Source organism: Monodon monoceros, unplaced genomic scaffold (assembly GCF_005190385.1).
Source record: "Monodon monoceros isolate NGI ecotype Baffin Bay Population unplaced genomic scaffold, NGI_Narwhal_1 Super_Scaffold_6, whole genome shotgun sequence".
In the NCBI taxonomy this organism is placed as follows: Eukaryota; Metazoa; Chordata; class Mammalia; order Artiodactyla; family Monodontidae; genus Monodon; species Monodon monoceros.
Genome location: NW_021703783.1, coordinates 83,696,406 through 83,712,650, shown reverse-complemented (window position 1 = coordinate 83,712,650; position 16,245 = coordinate 83,696,406). Strand labels below are relative to the sequence as shown.

The window sequence follows — 16,245 nt, the reverse complement described above, 5'->3', positions numbered from 1 at the left end:
AAATGAAGCAAGCATTTCTGGCTACCACTATGTAAACAAATCTGGTTTTGTTGGCCTTCTTCCCAATTGCTATGTGTATAAATATGACTCATCTTTTTATTTATTTATTTATTTTAAATTTATTTATTTTTGGCTACATTGGGTCTTCGTTGTGGTGCGCAGGCTTCTCATTGCGGTGGCTTCTCTTGATGCGGAGCATGGGCTCTAGGTGCGCGGGCTTCAGTAGTTGTCGCTCGCAGGCTCAGTAGTTGTGGCGCATGGGCTTCGTTGCTCCGCGGCATGTGGGATCTTCCCAGACCAGGGCTTGCACCCGTGTCTCCTGCGTTGGCAGGTGGATTCTTAACCGCTGTGCCACCAGGGAAGTCCTTAAGTATGACTCACCTTTCTTTGACATTTTCATACTTTATTTGAGGGTTAAAATAAAATCTTTGACTTTGATACACATGAATACATTACATCTAAGACATGCGTGTTACTAAATTTGGAACTTTAATGTTATTTTACAGTAGCTCTTCAGGTCTCTAAATGCAACATTGGACTTCTCAGATCTTTTGTGATCCCCACTTGGAATTTGTTGAAAGACATTTTGCCAAAGCATTCAAGTAAAATGTTTTGTTTGCTTTAGTCAGCTTATCTAAGCAGTCTAACCGGAAGTGATACACTGTTTGTCTAGCCTACGTATTTCAATATTTCGGGGGATTGATTTTCTTTAAATTATAGCAGAAAAAGTAATGAGCTTTATTTTTTTCTAGGAATAATAATGGTTGGGGTTATCGTTGGTTCAAAGAAGACTGGGATAAATCCCGATAATGTTGCTACACCCATTGCTGCTAGTTTTGGCGACCTTATAACTCTTGCCATATTAGCTTGGATAAGTCAGGGTTTGTACTCCTGTCTTGGTAAGTTGACTTGAAATTAACTATAATGCATTATTCAGAGTCTCTTTAAATAAATATTGTTGCAGCAATGTCATGACTCCGTGGTGGCCTTCATCTGTGTTAGAACTGTAGTTGAGGCTGGTTAGAACAATAACTGTTACTTGTTGTACACCTACTATGTGTTGTGGTTCTCACATATTTTTCTCTTCTTAAAGAGTTTAAAACTCAAAAGATAAGGATTATCATTTCTAATTTCAGATGAGAAAACTGAGGATCATAAAGGTTATGTGTGTTACCCACTGTTGGTAGGAAGGTTGAACACAGATCTGTCATAGTCTATGAATTCTGCCCTTTCCTCTGAATGTGTAGCCACTGATGGTTCAACCCACAGGATTCTGATATGTGTGTTGCACTGTTATCTCAAAACATAAGGTTATGGTGGAGTTTGAAATTTAGTGATTTTTCCACCTTTCAGAAACCAACGTGGCAATTAATACAACCAAAAATCACCATGAAAATGAGCCTGAATGCTGTGTGAATTTGGAGTCATCTTATATATGTGATTCCTGATAATAGTAATAGGGTATTTATAGAATGTAATGGATTGTTTTAATGCAAATTTATACCGTGTGGCTATTGTCAATGTAGATGTATATGATTTGTGAGCATAGGTTTAGTGCTAAAAGTTGGTTGTAGTTTCATTTTTTTTGATGCCAAATTTTTAAAAAATTAAAAGAAAACAGAAACCAACAGTAATACAAAAAAAAAAAAAAAAAGAGCGAGAGAGACAGAAAAAGAGAGAGAGTTTATAAGCCAAGCCAGAAGCAAACATTTAATCACATATCCTCATATATTTTCATGGATTCTAGACAGATTTATGGTATACTTTAGAATAAATCTAAAGTATATTCGGTTTGTAGAAGTAAGAGTCTCAGATAAATGTTTTTGAACTAAAGAGAGGGCTTTAACCTGTCAAAGGCAGTCATTTTCTACTACTTTTGGAGATATCAAGAGAAGTTTCATGTAGTGTATAAAATTACCATAAATTATTTAATGACATAAAAACAATACTCATTAAGACTTGATATGTATGTTAAAGGAAAATTCTCATATAGAAGATAAGATGTGTCTAGTTGAAGTAAGGAGAAGACAGTAAATGATCAATGGCCCAAACGTAAGATCTTGTTCCCATAAAAAAGAACAGTGTATTATTTGCAGACTTGGGTACTTAAATTACCATGATGTCAGCTGCCTGCCAAATACCAGGGTGTCTCCACCAGTTGAAGCCATTGAAGAATGTTACCATAATAAATATGACAATTGTTATAAAGATACAGACTATTACGATATTCCATAAGATAAATCAACTTCTGAGGAATTTATTTTTTAAAATTACACAAGTGATAAACTCCTTATAAAAGACTTAATGTGTTATTCTCTAAAGCTTTCAATATTTTGAGTGTTACAGATGATATATTAGTAGTTTAACTAGATCAGGAAATTTAAAAAGTGAAATGTAATGAGACCATAATTTTGTAAAATAATTTTATTATTAAATATTGCTTAGCCTCTTCTAGGCCTTTACTTGTCTTCTGAAAGTTGACTCAAAGTAATTCAAGATGAACTAATTAATGAACTAATTAAGGGTTTTTACATTTACATTTACCCTTAATGAACTAATTAAGGGTCTTTTACATTTCATCTGTATCATTTGTTTCCCTAAAATTATATTTTTTAATGGGCTACTGATTGATTCCTCAGTTAATTTAAAGGTGTTTCTGAAGTGCCAGTTTTGGATTTCTACAATAAAGTGTTTGCATTTTGAGCACTAGGGGGCCTCATAGGACCAGCAGTTGGAAGCCTCTTATTGGAGGTATTCTGAACACAGAGATTAGGCATGGGCATACTTAAATTCCAAGATCCCATTCATCCTGCTGAGTGGGATGCCTAGCTCTTGGAGACAGAGTTCAATTCTTGAACTATATTGGAAATACTTAGCTGTCTTTAGAGATAAAAAGAGGATTTCATGGCAGCCATACACTTTGGTTATAAATAGAGGCCATGAATTATGTGGCTCTCAAAGAATTGGACATTGAGAAAAGTCTCACTTAACTCCTCACTTAGCGCTTTGGATATTTGGAAATGACTGAACAGCTCCGCTGGTGTTCTGTTAGCTTCGGTACAAGCTCACTCTACATTCATTCAGTGTGCTACCTTTCTTTCACTCCTGATAAAACGTGCTGATTTCTGATATCTGAAGTAAATATGGAATTTCCCCCCTTCTCACCTCTCCAGTTCTACAAAAAAGGACAAAAGAAACAAAGCTTTGTTTACTGTTACTGACTATTTTTGTAGTCACCCTGAGAGGAAGTCTTTATTGCTTAGTGAACAATGTTAAAGTTTTAACTTGGTGTTCAGGCCTCCTGGAGTCTTCCTTCTCAAGCTCCTGCCTGCTCCTCCCTTTCTTGTACCTCTTGCCTTTCTCGTACTCCAGCCAAACTCAGCCATTTACTGATTCTCATACGCCACCTGTGATTTTTGTCTTTTCTTTCTTATGTCATTCCCCTCCTCCATGAAGGCCAGTCAGAATTCTCATTTTTCAAAACTAAATTCATAAATTTCCCTAATCTTAGGTAATTTTTTCTCCTCTGAATTCCTATAGCACTTTATTGACACTCCTCTTAAGTTATTCTTTATATTTGGCCAGTCATTATAGCTTTTTAAGTAAATGTAGTATCTTCCCTCTTGAGGACAAAACTGTGTCTTTATTTTATTTATTTGTTTTGTTGACTCCATAGTGCCATATACATAGTGGATGTTAAATAGCACTTCACCAAATGTTTTATTCCTTTTGAAAGCTATCCAATTAATGTGAATAGAAATTATTTAGGAAGTGGTATATGTATGGAAAATGAAGGAGAGTTATCCCTCTAAATGACTTTGCCACAGTACCTGTCCAATAACATAATAGATTGTAATGAAAAAATGATCCTTTCAATGAGGACATAGTATTAGGAAAATAGAGTATACTGCCTCAGCAGAAAGTATTTAGACATTAGTATCACCATAAAAAAATAAAAATGGCAACATGTGGCTAGAAAAAATCTATTTCAAATGAAAACAGAAGAGGAGGGACTTCCTTGGTAGTCCAGTGGTTAAGACTTCAACTTCCAGTGCAGGGGACACAGGTTCAATCCCTGGTTGGGGAGCTAAGATCCCACATGACTCACAGCCAAAAAACCAAAACATAAAGCAGAAGCAATATTCTAACAAATTCAATAAAGACTTTAAAGAAAAAAATGGTCCATATCAAAAAAAAAATCTTAAAAAATAAAGAAAATAGAAGAGGAAATAGAAAGTCAGTTTAGAGAGTAATCTAAGCTCTAGATTATGATATGCTTAGGTATGACTTGTAGAGAAAGTATAAAGGCATTTATTCATCCATATGGTAATCTTTAAACATGTAGTTATTTTTAAAAACTATTATAAGGATCTAACATTGGGCCAGTAACTGAAATACCTGTACACAGTGATTGTTACCTTTTCTTTTTCTTGTATGCATAATTTTAAGAGGATTTTAAAGACTCTTTTTCAATTTTTTATAACTACATGGCTATGTAATTCTTGTATGTACATGATATATACTGATTTGAAAAATTATCAGCTTTTCTCTCTTTAGGCAAGATCTGAGAAGCAAAATGTTGATTCATTTCTCATTCCTCAAGGTTAACTTTAAAAAGATGGCCTAAGAAGCAATAAGCTCTAAGAGCAATAACAGTCCGCCTCAGATTGTTACTTGGGTCCTGTGAAGACTAACAGGGATGTGCCATCTGGTTATTTACAAAACATTCTAGAGTATCACTGCCTTGATGTGGTGATGTAAGTAGAATGTAAAATTATCGTGCATGTCACTCTTCTACAGAGTTCTGTAGCACTGTATGATCTCAGTTTAGAGTGATTGCTAGAAGGTCAGTCTACTGAGGAAATTCTGATGGTTATTATAAAGGGCATTTTAAAAAGTGTTTACAACTTTCCATACCCATTGCTTTCTTGTTTGCACACAAACAGCTAATATATAAAAATGTCACTCATAGCAGCTACATATTTCAGAAGAATTTAGGGTGAAAATAATGAATGCTATTAATGAAATTATGTAAGAGCAGTTACAAAATGCCACCAACAATCTAGATAAATGTGATAGCCATGAATCAAAAAGATGGCAGTTATGTTTCGCAGTTAAGTGGAATCATAGCAATTTGAACCACTTTAGCCATGTTAATCCTTACCTTTCTGTAGTTTACCTGTATCATGGAATCAGTACCGACGTACACAGACATTAATTAGGCTTAAAATTCTACAGTTTTATCTATAGTCCTGTATTCATTTCCATTGCTGCTGTAACAAATTACCACAACCTAGTGGCTTAAAACAACAGTAATTAATTTTCGTACAGTTCTGGAGGTCAAAGTCCAAAATGAGTTTGTTATTCAGGGCTAAAATGAAGGTGTCGGCAGGGCTTGTTCCTTCTGGAGGTTTCAGGGGGAATCGTTCCTTAACTTGTTTCATTTTCTGGTAGCCGCTAGCATTCCTTGGCTTGCAGCCACATTACTGATCTCTGCTTCTGTGGTCACATTATTTTGTCTTCTGTAGTCAAATTCCTGTCTACACCCTGCCTATAAGTACACACCTGTGATTACTTTAGGGCTTACTCAAATAATCCAGGATAATCTCCCTATTTCAAAATCCTTGACTTAATCACATCTGCAAAGCCCCTTTTTGCCATGTAAGGTAACATTCCCTGGTTCTGGAGATTAGGATGTGGATGTCTTTGAGGACCATTATTCAGCCTACCACATTACACAAGATGATATCCCCAGAAATTAATACAAAATATTATTTTGACTAGGGTCATTTAAATGTATTTAATTTAGAAGGCAGACACTTTTAGGTTTTGATATTAATGCAGAAGTTCATGGTTGGCTTTTTTTGGTTTTTTTTTTTTTTGCTGTCCGCGGGCCTCTCACTGTTGTGGCCTCTCCCTTTGCGGAGCACAGGCTCCGGACGTGCAGGCTCAGCGGCCATGGCTCACGGGCCCAGCCGCTCCGCGGCATGTGGGATCTTCCCAGACTGGGGCACGAACCCATGTCCCCTGCATCGGCAGGCGGACTCTCAACCACTGTGCCACCAGGGAAGCCCCGTGGTTGGCTTTTAATCAACCAGTTTCCCTCACTGATTGTGTCATTAGTGGTTTTCTAAAAGTAATTCTTTAATTATCTATAAAACACCAATATATCCTAAAAAGAGGAATATTTTAGCACCTTTCTCTTTTTGTATATTTGTAATTTCCACCTAACTATTGGATTAGAATTCAGCCAGGGAAAAGGTAAGAGGGTCCTATACAAGTAAACATACGATTTAATTTGGTGGGAGTGGGCATGTTAGATTTGCAGGAAATTGAAATAGAATACTTTTGCAGTAAATCATTTTAGATATTTTGATTTTACCATGGTTTTCCCATTCTTTTTTTTTAATGTTAAAAAATTTTATTTGGAGATAATTTTAAACTTATAGAATAGTTGCAAAAATAAAATAATACAAAAAACCCTGTATACCCTGTACCCATGTTCACCAAATGTTAACATTTTACTCCATTTACTTTATCTTTTATTCTGTCCATCTGTCTGTATGAATATATGTATGTTCTTTATCTTTTATAACGTTGACATTTTTAGAGAATATAGTACCCCCTCCTTTTTTTTCATTGTGGGAATTTTAAAAAATTGAGATATAATTCAATTACATCATACAATTCACCTTTTAAAAGTGCACAATTCAGTAGTTTTGGCATAGTTATAAGATTGTGAAACCTATTCTCTCATTCCAGAACATTTTCATCACCCCAAAAAGAAACTTTAGCAGTCACTCTCCATTCCACCCTCCCCCCAGCACTGGCAACCACTAATCTAGTTTCTGTCTTTGCCTATTTTAGACATTTCAAAAAATGGAATCATACAATATGTGACCTTTTATATCCAGTTTCCTTCAATTAGTACGTTTTCAAGGTTCGTGCTTTAGCATAAATCAGTTCTGAATACCATGCAGTACTGAATAATATTTCATTGTATGGGTTAATAATATGGCTGAATAATATTCCATTGTATGGATATATCACATTTTGTTTATCCATTTACCATTAGTTGGACTTTTGGGTTGCACCCACTTTTTGGCTGTTATGAATAATGCTGCTTTGAACATTGTCGTACATGTTTTTGTGTGAACGTATGTTTTCAACTCTATTGGTATATACCTAGGAGTGGAATTTCTAGATCATATGATAACTCTTTAGCTTTTTGAGGAACTGCCCACTCATTATTTTTTATTTATTTCTTGAGAAATTTTTCGCCCTCTTTGACAATCCAGGGCAATGATTCTGGAGTTAGGATGGTGAGTGTTTTCTTCAACTTAAGATGTCCTTCCAGAGATGTGATGTTGAGAATAAATTAAAAGCCTGGCATGGTGCTCCTCTCTTTACCTGAAGATGAAAATACTAAGACAACCTAGCAGAATAGTTCTTTTCAGTTGTGTTTAGTGGGTTTTAATGCTTTTAGTTTGCTGTTTGAGTCTATAAAGAGATTGTTGGTAACCTTAGTTGTTTTAGGAGGTAAGAATGCTTCCTAATTGGAATGTTATTTATCCCTATCTAATGGTTTAGCAAGGAGAACTGGAAATCCATCCAATAAAAGTTTCTTCATGTTTTAAAAAGCTATGGAGAAAATGACTCTATATGTAGCACTAGTCATGTCCCTTTAAATGGAAGGAAATATTTAAATGAATTTTGTTAGCATAATTATTTTGAAGATGTGTTGGCAAATCCAGCTAAAGCCATTAGTGTAAAATTTGTTTGGGTCTTATTTTAATATTTATAGTAATTGTTCCTACCTGATTTGAAAAAAATTGAGTTTCTATTTAATTTAAACACCTTAATCATAGGTGAGGAGATCTTTAAATATGTTAAAATGATAAAATATAAAATTCAGTCCAAGAGAAGGGTGTGAATAACAGTTGAAGAATTTTGTGAGACGTCAGAAAAATTTAGTAACATTTAACTTAAATCTAAGGCTGTAGGCTACAAAGACTGTGAGATCAACTCTGTGTTTAAGTTATGAATTCCCTACCATACAAAATGTGTATTAGAGTCCTTGAGAAAAATGCAGGAATGTCCTGGCTGAGATGTCTGACAATAATAAAAGCTCGATCAGCTAAAATGATATTACCAAAAATGTCTTGGGATGATGCAACTGTTTCAAGAATGGGTAGGCAACTTTTAACCCTAGGGAGATTTAGAACTAAGTATAAAAATATTTGAGAATCAAATTTATGGTATGAATGATTTTATGGTAAAGAGGCAGTACACATTTTTAAATATACTTGTTACGTAGCCCATTACAGTAACATGCCAGTCTTCTGATTCCATTTTAAAAGTAATGATTATGTAATTAATTTATTCTTATGATTGTTAAATAGAAATCTTACCAAATTTATATACATTGCATGAACATTTATGAAAACATAAGACTCACCGTATTTGTACATATAATTTATTAATAGATTTAGAAAGGTTACTTTAAGTACTAGGAAACTTTTGTGAGATAAGTGAAATGTCTAAAGTAAATAGAATATTTCCTGGTATTTAACTAGGTTTATAAATGCAACCAAATATAATTTCAAACTCTTAAAAATAACTTTTGATTGGATGTTAGACATTGTGAATGTAATGTTAAGTGCTTGACTGTTTTTTCCTTACAGAGTATTTGTTCTGCTTTTTGCTTTTTTTAAAAGATTGAAGTATAGTTAATTTACAATGTTGTGTTAGTTTCAAGTGTACAGCAAAGTGATTGTTATACATATACATACATACATACATATATATATATATATATATATATATATATATATATACTCTTTTTCAGATTCTTTTCCATTATAGGTTATTACAAGATATTGAGTATAGTTTCCAGTGCTGTACAGTAGGTCTTTGTTGTTTGCCTGTTTTATATATGATAGTGTGTATATGCTAATCCCAAACACCTAATTTATCTCTCCCCCCCATCCCCCCACCCCTCCCCCCTCCATCCCCTTTGGTAACCATAAGTCTGTTTCCTGTGTCTGTGAGTCTATTTATGTTTTGTAAATAAGTTCATTTGTATCATTTTTTTAGATTCCACATATAAGTGATATAGTATGATATTTGTCTTTCTCTGACTTACTTCATTTAGTATAATAATCTCTAGATCCATCCATGTTGCTGCAAATGACATTATTTCATTCTTTTTATGGTTGAATAATATTCCATTGCGTATCTTCTTTATCCATTCATCTGTTGATGGACATTTAGGTTGATTCCATGTCTTGGCTATTGTAAATAGTGCTGCAATGAACATTGAGGGTGCATGTACCTGTTCGAATTATGGTTTTCTCCAGATATATGCCCAGGAGTGGGATTGCTGGATCATGTGGTAACTCTATTTTTAGCTTTTTAAGGAACCTCCATACTGTTCTCTATAGTAGCTGTACCAATTTACATTCCCACCAACAGTGTAGGAGGGTTCCTTTTTCTCCACACCCTCTCCAGCATTTATTATTTGTAGACTTTTTAATAATGGCCATTCTGACTGGTGTGAGGTGATAACTCATTGTAGTTTTGATTTGCATTTCTCTAATAATTAGCGATGTTGGGCATTTTTTCATGTGCCTGTTGACCATTTGTATGTCTTCTTTGGAGAAATGTTTATTTAGGTCTTCTAACTATATTTTGATTGGGTTGTTTGTTTTTTGGATATTAAGCTATACAAGCTGTTTGTATATTTTGGAAATTAATCCCTTGTCAGTCACATCATTTGCAAATATTTTCTCCTATTCTGTGGGTTGTCTTTTTGTTTTGTTTATGGTTTCCTTTGCTGTGCAAAACCTTTTAAATTTAATAGGTCCCATTTGTTTATTTTTGGTTTTGTTTCCATTACTCTAGGAGACAGTTCCAAAAAAATATTGCTGCAATTTATGTCAAAGAGTGTTCTGCCTACATTTTCCTCTAGGAGATTTATAGTATCCAGTCTTACATTTAGATCTTTAATCCATTTGAGTTTGTTTTTGTATGTGGTGTTAGAGAATGTTCTAATTTCATTCTTTTACATGTAGCTGTCCACTTTTCCCAGCACCACTTATTGAAGAGACTGTCTCTTCTCTATTATATGTTCTTGCCTCCTTTGTTGTAAATTGACTGACCGTAAGTGCGTGGTTTTATTTCTGGGCTTTCTATTCTGTTCCATTGATCTATATGTCTGTTTTTGTGCTGGAACCATACTTTTTTGATTACTGTAGTTTTGTAGTATAGTCTGAAGTCAGGGAGTGTGATTTTTCCAGCTTTGTTCTTCTTTCTCAGGATTGCTTTGGCTATTTGGGGTCTTTTCTGTTTCCATACAAATTAAAAAAAATTTTGTTCTAGTTCTGTGGAAAATGCTATTGGTAATTTGATAGGGATTGTGTTGAATCTGTAGATTGCCTTGGGTGGCATGCTCATTTTAACAGTATTGATTTTTCCAATCCAAGAATACAGTATATCTTTCCATCTGTTTGTGTCGTCTTCAGTTTCTTTCATCAGCATCTTATAGTTTTCATGGACTTTTTTCTTGTAGGCAGCTGTTTGTGGATTAGTTTGAGCCTCACAGGGCTTGGTTTTAAGCTTCACTGGAGTAGATCTAGCTGTGATCATATAGTGGCTAGTACTCTGCATTGTGGAATAGATCTAGCGTAGACATTACAATAGGGCTAGCCCTACTACTAAGAAGTATCCCTTCTCTGGTCTCCACTGAATGTTCTCAGTTTTCAAAGAGGTGCTCCTATCTAGGGGGTTAGATCTCAAATGACTTCTAGCCCTTTGTACACTCTGGGAATTTTTTTAGTTTACAACTCCCCAATTGTCTTGGCTTAGCCTTGTGGAATTCACCCTATGCATGCATGGCTTGGTATTCAGTTTGCAAGCTCCCTCTCTAATAGCTTCCTCTTCTCCAGTATTCTTCCCTGTAAATTCCTGCTGCCTTAGACTCACTCTGCTGAAATTCTCCCTTCCTGAGCTGTGGTCTGGAATGTGCCTTTAGTCAGAAAGCTCAGGCTATTGTAGGGCTTATCTCATTTCTTTCCCCTCTCTCAGGGATCACAGTCCTGCAATACCAGTTGTCAGTGTCTGAAAACAGTTTACTATCTATCTATCTACATATATTTATAAATCTTCTAGTAATTTCCAAAAGTACATTTCAGATTTTGCTCAGAGATGGCATACATCATGTCTACAAAGCTAGACAAATAGCCAAGCCCAAAGTCAATAAGCTTTCCTAAACTCTCTCTATAGGAAAGCATTAACAAGAATGGGGAGAGAATGAATAATTATGATCAAGTAAGGCAATCTACCACAGAGAGGTATAAAAAAATATCCTGGCACTCTGTTATCTGAGTATGTCACAAATAGAAAGATGCTAATAACAATGGCAATGATGATTATGATGCTAGTAAGTGTTCAGTAAATGTTAACTATGTGCCTGGGTTCTATTCTAGTTAAATTACATGTGTTAATTCTCTTAAGACTCACAATAACCCCATGAAATAGTTATAATAATTTTTACCATTTTATAGATAAGGAAATTTAAATTTATGGAAGTTAAATTTCTTCTTTTTAAATTTTATTTATTTTTTTATACAGCAGGTTCTTATTAGTTATCTATTTTATACATGTTAGTGTATATATGTCAATCCCAATCTCCCAATTCATCCCATACCACCACCCCCCGCCACTTTCCCCTCTTGGTGTCCATACGTTTGTTCTCTACATCTGTGTCTCTATTTCTGCCCTGCAAACCAGTTCATCTGTACCATTTTTCTAGCTTCCACATATATGCGTTAATATACGATATTTGTTTTTCTTTTTAGAAGTTAAATTTCTCGTCCAAGGTAAGTTGTAACATCAGATGTGAAACTAAGTAGCCTGGCCAAACTCTGGTTTGCATATTTTTGCATATTAAAGGTTCTGAGTAATTTTGCAGTGAAGAAATCTGTTTATTAAACCTAGTATTTCAATTTCATTTTGGATATTGGAACACTATTCAGAATTAGGAGGATATCTATTATCAATCCATTGGCCAATATTCCATGGAATGCTTGTGCTATAAGATCCTGATGGGTAAAAACAATGTCCTATTAGACTTTATAGTTTGGAGTTAAGAGCACTAAATAACTTCAGTGTCAGATGTCATTTTCTCCCAATTCTTGCTATTTCTTAGTGGTGTTCTTAAGCTCCTAAGCCTCAGTTTCTTCATAAGGTAGGAATGAGTTTCTACCTCATACTTGTGAGGACAATTAAGTGAGACAATGAACATAAAGCATTTAGCACAATATTTGGAAAATGGTAGGAGTCAAGTAATGTTAGATTTTTTACTGTTGTTATTCTTGTTATTATTACTGTTGTTGTTCACATCTAGGTCACATAACTATTTCAATAAATGTTGAATTAATGTATTAGCTTTCAGTTACATTATTTAACATTTTTACCTTATCTATAGTTTTCAATTTGTTTGAAATTTATAGAAAGTATATAGCATGAGTATGTTTGATAACATATCTTCTGGTAATCTTTTAATACTTACATTTGCTATATGGTTATAAGAGAGATTGAAATGTTGTCTCTTTTTGAATTTTAGAGACGTATTACTACATTCCTCCATTAGTTGGTGTCTTTTTCTTGGCTCTAACTCCTATCTGGATTATAATAGCTGCCAAACATCCAGCCACAAGGACGGTTCTCCACTCAGGCTGGGAGCCTGTGATAACAGCTATGGTTATAAGTAGGTTAGTATTAAAGTGTGTGTTTGTGTGTGCGTGTGGGGGGCAGTTATTCTATATGCATGTATCTATGTATATATTAAAACAAACCAATTGCCTGTTTTTATTTCTTAGGTCAATCATTTTATACAGTCAGTTCTTTATTATCCCAAGTAGTAGGGATATAGTGACAAGAGTTATTGAAATCAGTGGATGTATGGAACCTCATTTGCTACCAGTTTCAAACTTTTCCCCAACCAAATCCTTACCAGATTGATGATTAAAATTTAGTGGTGTTTGTCTTTGTCTGTGTGAGTTTTAACCTGACAAGGACATTACTTATTTTGAACAGTAAGTGCTCGGATAAGTATCAGAAAACCTTAGAAATGTACATACCATTTGACTACGCCACTTCTAGGACTCTGACAGGACTTAAAGATATAATTATGGATCTATGCAAGTGATTAAGTTGTAAGGATCTTCATCACAGTGGAATTTTTAATAACAAAAAAGAGAGAGAGAACACCTTAGATGTCTAGTAATCAGATGTTGATTGAATAAATTGTGGCATAGTCACAAAATGGAATATTAGTCAGCCATCAAGAGTAGCATTGCAACATTCCTTTGATGTGGAAAGGTGTTAGTTATACATTTGGTGAAAGGAGAAAGCTAGAAAAGAATATGAATTTCCTATTAAAGATGGTAGATTGACACGTTTATCTTCTTCGTTATTGAAGCTATTAAAATGACAGTAAAAGAATAAAAAAGCTATACAACCACAAAAACAGAAGGGGAGCAGAGAGGACAGTAGGTGAAAGATTTACCAAAATCAGTAAGATAGGAATCGGTTCTATGGTTGTTAACTGAACTATCAGAATGAAAAAAGCTAAAACCTAACTGCCTGCAGGACAAGGGGACACCGATAAGAAGCAAGCTGAACTGAGCCTCAGAAACCCCAAAAGGTGGAGGATTTAGAGGCACTTAGAACTTCTGAAAGCTGAAATGAAGGAGATTGGTTGAAAGAGTAAGAAGCAATTAGAACCTAAAAGCCCTTTGCTAGCTTGACCACCCAGGTGACTGCCCCCTCCCATTCTATAGAAGACAAGAATTAACCCTGGAGAGGGTAAATCATAGAGCCTCTGGATTTAGAATCACCTGCACCAGTGAGGCTGTGGATTAAACACTGTATAAAAAAACAAGAGTTAAGGAAAAGTCTACATGCTGAACAGTGAAAACCCGATCCCACTTCCTTTTCTTTTCTCATAGAATGCTGGCACTCTGGCTTTTACCCCCAGGCAAAAAATTAGATAATTCATTTCTGGGAAAATTCATCAGCTCAAAAGAAAAACCTGCAAAAACTGACCCTGTGGATCCTTTAGTGAAAGAGCTACATGCCCATCTGATCATTCTTCAGTGAGGCCTGCCTGCTGACAAGTTCTGCCCTTGTGCACAGAGAGCTCCAGATATGCTTTGCAGTATCCCTTAAGGAGGAGCAGACAGTAAATGGTCGCCAGACATTTGGTTAAGGCTTTTAACATGACAGAGACAAAAAAAAAAACCAAAAACGTTCCCCCAAAATTGCAGGCATAGTTGAAAAGTCTCCAGAAACGATCACCAGTATCCTCAGAGAAATTACAGAAGTTATGGCATCTATAATGTAAGAACAGAATTTTCTAATGAGGATTTGAAAAATTGGAAGAGCTCTTGGGAATTTAAAAATGTATAAATAGTAGAAACAAAAAGAATCAGAAGAAAAATCTTGAGGGTAGAGTTGAGGAACTATCCTGGAAAGTAGACCAGAAAGCAAAGAGGTGGACAATTGGAGCAAACAATAAGGAGAGGAAATTATCAAAGAAATAATACAAGAAAATTCCCCAGAATTGAAGAACATGGGCTTCCAGATTTAAAAGGCCCCCTGAGTACCTCGCACAATGAGTAGCACATTATCCCAAGCAAAGCACATTATCATAAATCCCAAAAGCTTCCAGAGAGAAAAGTCCAGTTGCGTATAAGGGATTGGGAATTGGAATGATGTCCAGCTGCAACACCAAGTGATTCCCTCACAACTCTGAGGGAAAATTGTTTTGAACATAAAACGTGCTCACTGTATCAAGCAAACATAAGGGTAGACTCAAGAAGCTTTCAGACATGCAGGATCTCAAAAAATTTATTTCCCGTATACCCTCTCATATAAAAGCTGAGAGAAGATGTCTATCAAAATGAGGAAATAATCAAGAAATAAGATGACACGGGAATGAGGAAACCTGTGACAACATGTGGTTCATTTTTCTATGATGTAGATTGTGTTTTCCTGGAGGATTTGGTCAACAGGATCCCATGAAATGTTGGGACCTGGTCATAGTACATAAACCAAGACCCATCGTGGGGAGGTGAAGGGAAGGTACAGAATGACAGCTGAGCATCAGACCTATAGAGCAACTGTCCAGGTTGGCAAGACAGTGACCTTAAGAAGGAATGTCTCTAAGGAAAAAAAAAGGGGAACTGATTGGTTACCTAATGAGTATGTATTCAGAGGCCATTCATTAACTTTGTTCCAAATTTGATTCTGAATTAGTAATAAGTACCTAAAAAAATTAAGAAAAATATGAAACAAGGCAAAACAGTACAAATGGGGAGATCTCAACACACTTTGTGGCCCAGTTGTGAATAATGATTTCACTGTTAAAATAAAGTAAAACCTAAATATTTCACCAAAAATTATAATATAACCAGATTGGCAGGATAGAGGAAGGAAGGGAATTGTGAAGGGACTAAAGTGGGGAGGGAAGGGTAAGAGAGACTAAATGCTCACCTGCCATAGTGGACGTCATTAGGTAAATGTCTAAAATTAAAAATCAAGAAATAGTATAAACATGCTGTTTAGAAATAGAGGATTAAATGCCAGAAGAAACAGTTAAAGAAGTTAAAAAGAGTTGCTAGTGGAGAGCAGGATGTGTTGTTAGGGCTAGGGGCTATTTTATAAGCTTTGTGGTACTTTCGCCTTTTAAATGATGCATGTATGTTTGTTTGATAAAAATCAAATTTAATACAAGTGAAGAAAACTACTTTTACAATTTGAGTTTTTATTTTTAAAAATATACATGTTTTGGACTTCCCTCGTGGCTCAATGGTTAAGAATCCACCTGCCAATGCAGGGGACACAAGTTCGAGCCCTGGTCTGGGAAGATCCTGCATGCCACGGAGCAACTAAGCCTGTGCGCCACAACTACTGAGCCTGCGCTCTAGAGCCCGCGAGCCACGACTACTGAGCCCCCGTGCCACAACTACTGAAGCTCGTGAACCTGGAGCCTGTGCTCCACAGCAAGAGAAGCCACTACAATGAGAAGCACACACACCGCAACAAAGAGTAGCCCCCGCTCACCTCAACTAGAGAAAGCCCGTGTGCAGCAACAAAGACCCAACACAGCCAAAAATAAATAAATTTATTTAAAAAAAAAATATATATATATATATACTTAAAAATGTCTGGGAGGCTATA

The 16,245-nt window shown here is 35.4% G+C and overlaps 1 protein-coding gene across 3 annotated transcripts in view; it reads left to right on the top strand.

Moving 5' to 3' along the window:
- SLC41A2 (solute carrier family 41 member 2) overlaps positions 1–16,245 on the top strand; it is a 128,836-nt gene that overhangs the window by 63,824 nt on the left and 48,767 nt on the right. For all 3 annotated transcript variants that reach the window (XM_029205370.1, XM_029205369.1, XM_029205371.1), the window contains exons 6-7: positions 753–899; positions 12,626–12,773. In XM_029205370.1, the coding sequence (XP_029061203.1) occupies positions 753–899; positions 12,626–12,773 (295 nt within the window). The remainder of the gene's footprint in view (positions 1–752; positions 900–12,625; positions 12,774–16,245) is intronic.